Genomic DNA, 10305 nt, shown 5'->3' with positions numbered 1-10305 from the left:
TGATCAGGGTATTCAGCTTCATATGAGAAGCCTATACTACCCCTTCTCAGGTGTCCACTTAGTTTACTATAAAGAAAAGGAGAATTAATTCTTTCTCTTCTCTCCCCATCTCAAATTTATAATGGTAGTTTTATGTTCTTGGGGTGTAACCAGAGACAGGAAGTGCAGATGAGAATCTCACAGACACAGCATTCAAAGCTAGTTTATTCTGATCTTATGTTTATATTCTTCCAAAGGTCATTTTAAGGTTCACCATGTAGTTACTGGATGATATGAAATTCTGGTGTCCCACTTGTTCCACCTATACAAATGGGCTTCGCCTTCTTTGTCCCAGTCCCCTCCACGCACCCCAAAAATATAGTTGAAATAGGATTTATAGCAGATTTCCTGTTTATTCAGATGGTCACATTCTAGAGAGATGGAACAAGTCAAATAATATCCCAGTCTTCTTGGAGGTATTGCAGACTTTCAAGATCCACAGAACTCTTCCTAGAGCTAAATTAGTATTTAGAGCATGAAGAGTTAGAAAAGGCGGCTGTGTGTGAACTTCATGTTTTACTCTGCAAGATGTGTGTTAGGGTGAAGATCAAGAAAAACATCTTTTACACATGCGCTGTTGGTACTTAATTGACATAACTGAATCAGGAAATCAGAAGGTGAGAGAAGCACAAAAGGGAACACCTACTACTATGATTTGGAAAGACTGCTGTTGCTCCTTATACACTAATTCGAATACATGCAGGTGTGGAATAATTGGAAGGGCAAGAAACTGGATTAACAGCTAAAAAACACTTAGATTTGTATACGCCTACAGGTATACAAAAAATTTTGAAAAATTCACATTACTGCTTAACATGAGCAACAACTAAATTGAACTATAAATGCCATCAAAACTCTCAACTTCCCTAAAAGATTCCTTGTTCACGCCTTCTATTGATGTCTCTCTTGAGTTGGCAAAGGGCACATTGAGGGTAACACCAGAGAGTGCAGTAGTCATCGCAGATGGATCCCTGTTAAAAAGAAATGAGGCAACTAGTAGATAATATTTGGAAAGAGAAATATTAAATACAGATGAAGAGTCAACAGGCAGCTTGGGACAAACTTCACTGGGGCATATATTTAAATGCCTGTAACTGAGCCCCAAAGCCTTTTGTTTTGGAGAAAAACTGCAATTAGCAAGAAAGGGCAGAAAAAGTAGATGGAATCTACTGGGTGATCTTTGCAGCAGATTGCCCAGAGAGTCTGGCTCCCAACTATTTAACAATGCTAAACACAAAGACTCCTTACCCCCCTCTAAATTAGCTGAAATTAAGAAAACTTGAAGGGAAAATGAGGTGTGACTGCATGTGGAAAGGACACCGGTCACATCCACACTCTTAAACAGTAATTACTTCCCCAAAGAATCTAGAAAGTATAGTTCAAGGGTGCTGGGAATTGCAGCTCTGTGACAAGATCTCACAACTCTCAGCACCCCTAAGAATCTACAGCCCTATTTTGAGACAGAAAAATACAGACATTTTTTTAAAATAATGAAAGGAAACTACAGTCCTTGGGATTCTTTGTGGAAAGCTAAAGTGGTGCAGTTAAGCCTGTGGCTTGTGTGCATTTAATAATAATAATTTTTTATTTATACCCCGCCCTCCCCAGCCAAGACCGGGCTCAGGGCGGGGTATAAATGAGCTTCACATGTGTGGCAATTAAGAACGAAAAACATTAAAAGTGGGCAAGGTTCCGGGGAAAACGACTCGCAATCCCACTCGCCATTGAACCCAATGTGTTTGACTATACATGGTTTTGGCTTTAGGAGCAATCTCTGGTACGTAACACCTGCATAAGTTGCAGGCTTACTGTAAAGAGCATTTAAATGTGTGGCATGGGTGTGACCTGTGTGCTCAAGTCTGGTACTAAAAATAAATGTGTAGGTGTGCTCAGAGGCACCTTATTCCTTAATTGTATAATAATAATAATAATAATAATAATAATAATAATAATAATAATAATAATAATTTATTTAGACCCTGCTCCTGCGGCTGGGTTGTCCCTGCCACTCTGGGCAGCTTCCATCAGGTATAAAAATAATTTTAAAAATCAAACATCAATAGTAACAATCTGATCCAATATAAAAAGTCACAATGACTTTAAAATATTCAACAATCCATTAGAATCCAATAGTAAACAGTAAAGTTAAACATCAGCAAATAATTAACAGTTCACACTTATCAATTACTATAAAGAATTAGTAATGAGAGTATCTACACGCACATACTCGAGCTGCTATTTTGCACCTGAGATTCTAGTAAAAATAAAACAACTCGCTGTAGATCCTTAAAACCTGGATCTGCCCTCGCCAGGCTAGCTACACTTACCGGGATCCCATACTTGGTTCGGTAGACGGACCTCATTGCCACGCTTGTGCCGCAGAGGCAACATTCATTCATATCTGCGGCAACTTGGCATCCCAAACACGCATAGCAAAATGTTCCACAGAGACCTAGACAGAAGAGACCATGAAGAGGGCATCACTTGGCAGAGCGGGCCAAGAAAACGACAAGCCGCGGGACCGTGAACAGGCCCAAGCCACAAAAACTTTGCCAACCCCTGCCCTAGAGAACGAGATAGCCCAACCAGAAGCATTTTTACTGGGCATTGTTGGGAGTGATATAAATAGAAAGGAATATAAGCTTTTTATATATGCAATAACAGCAGCAAGAATATTATTGGCCCAAAAATGGAAGCAAGAAGAATTACCGATGATTGAATAATGGAGGATGAAGTTAATGGACTATGCAGAATTAGATAAACTAACAGGAAGGATTCGAAATCCTAAATTCACAGAAGACTGGAGTAAATTTACGGACTATTTGAAAAGTATTTGTGAAGATCAGACGATGTTTGTAGGTTTGCAAGAAGTTTTGTGAGGAGTATTATTGGAAGTATTGCAAAAATGAAGAAGGAGAAGGATGATTTGTTAAGAGATGTAAAGGCAATATAAAGTTAAGAAATGCATAAGAAGTGGTTAAAACGGTGGATCATCAGAGGTGCTGATGGAAGTCTAAAAAGATTGTATAAGTGATAAGTTTTGTGGTACATTTTATAATTTATATGTTAAAATCAATAAAAATTATTTTAAAAAAGAGAGAGAATGAGATAGCCCAGTTGTTTTACTTGATACAAGCCTGCTTCCTCTGTTTGGAATAATGAGCAATAGTTGGTTGACATGTCTTGCTTGACACCTGTCAAGGCAGACTGCATGTACCAGTTGCATCCCTGGCATGCAACCAGTCTGCAGTTCCATTAATGCAAGGTGCAAGGGGATTTCCAATTCAGTGGAACTCAGTTCCGGCACTTCACGCTGGGGCCATTGCCATTAGAAGAGAACAAGGCACGAGGCAAAAACATTCTTCTTCAATATTTAATATTCTACAGTTTTTACAAGTGTTTGTGGTGGCTACTGCTTTGTTACGTCTGTTTTAACCAGTGCTTTTTCTTTAAAAAAAAAGTTTAGGGGTACTCTCATTTTGACTCAAGAAAACCACCATTTTATAGTTCAAACTGGGAAAAAGAAATACAGTAAATGGACAAAAGTGCAAAGATTCACAAAATGTTTAGGGCAGACATGTGCAAAGTCCCTTTTGGGGGCCTAATCCAGGCGATTTAATCCGGCCCCCAAGGTAGTACATGTAAAACCCTAAAAAAAAGCTCAGCAACTTCAATCCTACTTCAACTTTGGTCAGCCCTCACGCACGTTCACTTCATCAAGTCTGGCCCTCTTTGAAAAAAGTGTGGGGGTATGCGTGCCACTGTGTCCCCCCAGAAAAAAGCACTGGTTTTGACTATCATTTGTGCTTTTATCTTGTATTTTTATCTTGTGAGCAGCCCTGAGATCTTTCAATGAAGGGTGGTATATAAATCTAATTAATAAATGAAGAGAGATATATATATATAGTGGTGCCTCGCAAGACGAAAAGAATCCGTTCTGTGATTCTCTTCGTCTAGCGGTTTTTTCGTCTTGCGAAGCAAGCCCATTGACGGATTAGCGGATTAGCGCTATTAGCGGCTTTTAGCGGCTTATCTGCTGATCAGATCAGCTGATAAGCGGCTTAGCGGCTTAGAAAAAAGGGGGGAAAGGGGAAAAAACCAGCAGGAACTCGCAAGACATTGTCGTCTTGCGAAGCAAGCCCATAGGAAATTCGTTTTGCGAAGCACCTCCAAAACGGAAAACTCTTTCGTCTAGCGAGTTTTCCATCTTGCGAGGCATTCATCTTGCGGGGCACCACTGTATATATTAAAAGGACCCGATCGAGAACTCAGCCAGTGGAGAGAGAATTGTGCTTCCATAACAAGAAGAAGAAGAAGAAGAAGAAGAAGAAGAAGAAGAAGAGGAGGAGGAGTTTGGATTTGATATCCTGCCTTTCACTCCCTTTAAGGAGTCTCAAAGCGGCTCACAATCTCCTTTCCCTTCCTCCCCCACAACCAACACTCTGTGAGGTGAGTGGGGCTGAGAGACTTCAGAGAAGTGTGACTAGCCCAAGGTCACCCAGCAGCTGCATGTGGAGGAGCGGAGACACGAACCCGGTTCCCCAGACTACGAGACTACCACTCTTAACCACTACACCACACTGGCTCTCCATAACAACCATGATGAGCAAGCTCATACTTGTTTTAGGTTTGCATCCAGAGTGCATACTAAGGCTGCCTTTCCCAACTCAACCCACTGAGTAAACCACCTTAATCTCCACGATAAAGGAGAGTTATCTGTACCATAGCTACTCACATACTCCGCAGTCACTAAAACAGTCACACAAGCCTGTCTGCCAGTAGCTCTGTTGTGATGGCTGGATGACCACAACTTGTGGCTGCTGCATGATCACTGGCTGAGGGTTCATTTTCCAGGCTGCTGATTCTAAAGAAAAGAAAGAGAGAGTGATGTTAAAATAAACAGATCTCCATTCTGAAAATACAATAATACAAATGCAAGGAACATGTCTATGCTGTGAACTGCCCTGAATTCTTTGGATGAAGGATGCTATACAAAATTAATAAATATAATTGTCAGTGAAATTCTACTCAATATTGATCCAGAGTAGATTCCAATGTACTGTATAATTAGCAGAGTAAAAACTTACAACACATTGCAGGATTCCCCAAAAAATAGACCAGAGACAATTAAAATTTCATCCAGCAGAGCTTGATTGAAGGCTGTTACGGAAATTACCCGGGGGGGGGCACATCTTTAAAGTTAAATATTACAAATATTATGCCTGAATGTATCCTTTCAACTGGACAGCTCAGGGAAGTTACCCAGCTTTAAAAATAATATAAAATCATCTCCTTTCCCAGTTTCCTCCATTCCAAAGCTATTTTCCCCTTGAAAAAGGACTCCAGGAAGTTCCCAGAGGTGACAATTGCTGGGCTCATTGTTAGCCAAAGGAAGCCAAATCTCATCACCCAACTCGCCACAGGCTCCAGACATGCAAAGGAACTTCTATTGTACTTTTGGGTGGTAGGTACTTAAGACATATTTGTCTATACTAATCTTATACCTGAGTCTTGCCCTCCCATGTCTGCTTATACTAATCTTGTACCAAGGACTTGTCTGGACACGTTTGCCAAGGTTAACCCCTCCCCTTTTGTCAGTGACATAGCAATGATGTAGCAATGATGCTGTACAAACTGTATTCTGGGATTTGGTGGGAAGTTTTAAAAGTCTTTGCCACCCCATCCTCAGGGTTCAAAATTTTCTCTTTGAACCTATTGCGCAATAAACTCTTGGTCTACAGCTATTTGCTCCGGTTGGCTGGACTCCTTCCTTTATTCCGCAGGGACCCGCGGGCTCTGCCCGACGAGCTGGGTGACTGAGCAGCCTCACACCTAGATTTTTTCGTAACGCTATACAAATTTAATAAATAAAATGGTCACTGAAATTCTACTCAATATTGATCCAGAGTAGATTCTAATGTACTGTACAGTTAGCAGAGTAAAAACTTAAACACGTTGCAGGATTCCCAAAAAATAGACCAGAAGCAATTAATATTTCATCCAGCAGAGCTTGAGTGAAGGCAAGTAAGCATAATGGTCACAAATATAATATAATACATTCAGGATTGGCACTGTCCATAAGAAATCCAGTTGCAGCAGACTTAACTTAAACTTACAATAACTTAAGTCTAAACCCTTAACACTATCTACCTATAGAGCACCACACCAGAAGTAAAAGAGCTGGAAAGAGAAAGTGAAACCTAGGCTTCTTTTGGCCTCTTATGATAGTCAGCATGACCTTGACGGATGATATAACAGAATCAGTTTAAACCAGCTGTACTCAGCTTCTCTGAAGGTACTCAGTGCTTTTTTCTGGGGGATGCAAGCCCCTAAACATTTTGCGAATATCTGTACTATTGTCCATTTACTCCCCCTCCCCCAATTTGAACTCTAAAATGGTGGTTTTCTTGAGTCAAAATGAGAGTACCCCTAAACATTTTTTTTAGAAAAAAAAAGCACTGGGCATAACCCAAACATCAGGAACTTTCTGTTTGCTTCTTTCACACAGAGAAGCTTCCAGAAGCTTCCAGAACCCTCTTGAATTAATTAGAATAAAAAAGATCTTTGTTTTTTGATTTTGATTTTTATCGATTTGTATTGTTTGATTGCTGTTTGCTTTTCCCTTGTTTTTTTCTTCTTTGTCTCTTTGTTTTTTCTGTAATTTTAAAATGCTTAATAAATATCATTTTTTTAAAAAAAGATCTCTACACATCTGATCAATGCTTTCTGCACTAAGAAATGCAAAGTGAAAATGCCTGCCCCCTTCTGCCTAGCCACACTACTTCTTGTAGACCAGATGTTTCCTCCCTATCTGACCCACAGATCCCCCTTCCTTTCCCCATGGCAGTTAGGCTTAAAACCGTTAGACAGTACCAGGAACGGTGCGGAAAGAGATTTGTTAAAAAAAGGTACAGCAGACCACTGGCAAAGAAGCCTAGAAAAAACAGCAAAGAGTCTTATGGCACCTTGAAGACGAATGCATTGATTTTGTTGATTTAAGGTGTCACAAAACTCTTGCATCAGACAACCACATTTGCCTTCTCTGGAACTAGAACTAAACACTAACCGGGGACAAGTCTGAGGTGTGTTGAATGATACACCACATTAAAAGCAACTAGAGTAACAGGCTGGGCTTCGCCCTTGCACATAGTTGTCAACATTTCCATTTTTTAAGGGAAATTCCCTCATTCCGAATAGGTTTCCTCACAAGAAAAGGAGAAAGTTGACAGCTATGCCCTTGCATGGCACACCTGAAATAAGGGAGAGCGCTCTTAAGCATCTTCAAGCAGAGCATGAGTTGTCACCAGTGGGGAATTGGGAGAAAATAATATCAGGCATCTTTGCAGATTTGCAGTATTTATCACGTGTGTGGCAGTTCCTACTATGTGAATCTCATGATACCTGAGTGCTTAATTTGTCGCCTTTAATCTGGGGAGGGTGTACCTTGCCCAGGCATAGGCAAACTCGGCCCTCCAGCTGTTTTGGGACTACAACTCGCATCATCCCTAGCTACCAGGACCAGTGGTCAGGGATGATGGGAGTTGTAGTCCAGAAACGTCTGGAGGGCCGAATTTGCCTAGGCCTGGCCTTGCCTCTGAGGACTCCTTGGGGCTCCCATGGGTGGGAGCACCCCAGTGGCATGCGGTCAGTGGACTAGGGGACTAGGGGACTACACTAGTCCCCTAAATGTCCCCAGTGAATTAGAGTATTAAAGTATTAATGCCTGGCACCTTCTTCCCAAAGCCCAGGAAGCTTCTGTCCAGGTCAGGGAAGGAGACACAATGCTCCAACAGGGTCCAAGAACCCTCCCACCACCTTCCCAAAAACCGCCCCCCCCCCAGTTTTGGGAAGGAGACAGAAGGGCTCCAGAATCCTGTCAGAGGCCGGACGTCTCCTTCCCAAAGCCTGGGAAGCTTAGGGAGGGAGGTGTGATGCTCACATCCGCAACATCACCCAACCCCCTCCCCAAATTGCCCTTACAAGCTGGCGCCTCAGGCCCTAACTGTTCCCCTATGATGAAAAAATTCAGTGCACGCCCCTGGAACACACGCATTCTCCCTGATGCAGTGAGCACCTGCACACTCAACCATCTCGGTCTCCTAAGTCCCCTGACTATAAAAGCATGGGTTGTGTGTGTGGAGGGAATAACTCTGTTGCATCCATGCAGTTCTGAACTCTTTGGACTCTTCAAACTTGGGTTGCTGCTTCAAGCCCAGCTACCCTCACCCTGCCGGAGCAAAGCAGCTGCTGGGACTTCTGCTGCTCAGCTTGTTGCTCTTCTCTGCCTCAATAATAATAATAACAACAACAACAACAACAACAACAACAACAATAACAATAATAATAATAATTTATTTATACCCCGCCTATCTGGCTGAGTTCCCCCAGCCACTCTGGGCAGCTCCCAATCGAGTGTTAAAAACAATACAGCATTAAATATTAAAAACTTCCCTAAACAGGGCTGCCTTCAGATTTCTTTTAAAGATAAGATAGCTGCTTATTTCCTTCACATCTGAAGGGAAGGTGTTCCACAGGGCGGGCGCCACTATCGAGAAGGCCCTCTGTCTAGTTCCCTGTAACCTCACTTCTCGCAATGAGGGAACCGCCAGAAAGCCCTCAGTGCTGGATCTTAGTGTCCGGGCTGAATGATGGACGGGGGTGGAGATGCTCCTTCAGGTATACTGGACTGAGGCCGTTTAGGGCTTTAAAGGTCAGCACCAATACTTTGAATTGTGCTCGTAAATGTACTGGGAGCCAATGTAGGTCTTTCAAGGCTGGTGTTATATGGTCTCGGCAGCCGCTCCCAGTCACCAGTCTAGCTGCCACATTCTGGATTAATTGCAGTTTCTGGGTCACCTTCAAAGGTAGCCTCACGTAGAGTGCATTGCAGTAGTCCAAGCGGGAGATAACTAGAGCATGCACCACTCTGGCGAGACAGTCTGCGGGCAGGTAGGGTATCAGCGTGCATACCAGATGGAGCTGATAAACAGCTGCCCTGGACACAGAATTAACCTGCGCCCCCATGGACAGCTGTGAGTCCAAAATGACTCCCAGGCTGCGCACCCGGTCCTTCAGGGGCACAGTTACCCCACTCAGAACCAGGGAGTCCCCCACACCCGCCTGCCCCCTGTCCCCCAAAAACAGTACTTCTGTCTTGTCAGGATTCAACCTCAATCTGTTAGCCACCATCCATCCTCAAACCGCCTCCAGACACTCACACAGCACCTAAATTGACTTCACTGGTTCTGATTTAAAAGAGCGGTAGAGCTGGGTGTCATCTGCATACTGATGAATACCCAGCCCAAACCCCCTGATGACCTCTTATTTCAGCTCAGATAAGAGCATCTATCTGAACCTAAGCCAAGATGGCCGGAACGCTCCCCAGTTATTCTCTGTTTTCCTCCGTTATTGTAGAACCACCAAACCCCTTCTAAATTTTGCATACGTGCCCCTTTTCAACTGGGATGCATGAAGAAAACCGGGCAAATGAAATCCAGATATTCCTGGCTTACATCTGTCTCTTTAGGTAGTCAGTTCTGCTGCAGGCATGGCATGGGCATGTTTAGACAACCTTAAGTTGAGATGCACTCTTGATAAACCTAAATTACTAGCACTGTTTGCAGGTTACGTTTCCCCCTTCTTTTTCCTGGAAGGTTATGTTAATTGTTAGCTTATTGCAGCATCCATTTCCAGGAGTTCCTTCTATCAACTCATTCCTCTTTTCAAGCAAAATCAGACAGCCACTTACCAAGTGTGTCGAAAGCAACAGGTCCCTTCGGAGGCTGGTGTCACTATAGAGATACTTCAATTCAGCAAGCAACCTTTGTCGGTTTAAGGAAGTTGATGGCAAAAAGAAACCCACACAGTAATGAAACTGCTTTTGTTTGTTCCGCTGGGCATAATAAACTGGTATCAACTTGCAGATTGGCTACCAGGTAGTGCATTTTTTGTGTTAATAGCAAAGGTGGATCTTAGTAGATGCAAAATAAAAAAATTCCTTCCAGTAGCACCTTAAAGACCAACTAAGTTAGTTCTTGGTATGAGCTTTTGTGTGCATGCACACTTCTTCAGATACACTGAAACAGAAGTTGCCAGATCCTTCTATATAGTGAGAAGGTGGGGAGGGGTATTACTCAGAAGGGTGGTGGGAATGGGAGATTGGCAGATAGCTGAGATGAGCCTGTTGACGACTCTTAACGACTGTAATAGGTCTTACAGGTCTTAATAGGTCTAATAGGTCTGTAATAGGTCTCCTGTAAGACCTAT

At 42.6% G+C, this 10305-nt stretch overlaps 1 protein-coding gene across 2 annotated transcripts; it reads right to left on the bottom strand.

The window, feature by feature from the left end:
- Positions 1–372: 372 nt before the first annotated feature.
- On the bottom strand, positions 373–9912 carry LOC308594361 (placenta-specific gene 8 protein-like). Of its 2 annotated transcripts, none has more exons than XM_081207488.1 (4): positions 9788–9912; positions 4775–4903; positions 2367–2491; positions 373–1010 (listed from the first exon to the last, which is right to left on the bottom strand). In XM_081207488.1, exons 2-4 carry the CDS (start codon positions 4884–4886, stop codon positions 906–908), a joined length of 342 nt encoding a protein of 113 aa, XP_081063614.1. In that variant the 5' UTR covers positions 4887–4903; positions 9788–9912; the 3' UTR covers positions 373–905. The 2 variants fall into 2 exon arrangements, with proteins under 2 accessions (XP_081063614.1, XP_081063613.1); XM_081207487.1 differs by lacking the exon at positions 9788–9912 and adding an exon at positions 5544–5633.
- Between the last annotated feature and the right edge of the window lie 393 nt (positions 9913–10305).

Source organism: Podarcis bocagei (assembly GCF_964188305.1).
Source record: "Podarcis bocagei genome assembly, chromosome: 9".
Taxonomy (NCBI): Eukaryota; Metazoa; Chordata; class Lepidosauria; order Squamata; family Lacertidae; genus Podarcis; species Podarcis bocagei.
The sequence above is the reverse complement of the archived record's forward strand: the minus strand, read 5'-3'. Positions and strand labels throughout refer to the sequence as shown.

Excerpts from the sequence above, each read along its gene's own strand:
- LOC308594361 (XM_081207487.1), bottom strand. Across the intron at positions 2,492-4,774 it reads TTTTAGTGACTGCGGAGTAT|GTCTCTGTGGAACATTTTGC; the intron begins GTGAGTAGCTAT and ends TCTTCTGTCTAG. Across the intron at positions 1,011-2,366 it reads GAACCAAGTATGGGATCCCG|GGATCCATCTGCGATGACTA; the intron begins GTAAGTGTAGCT and ends TCTTTTTAACAG.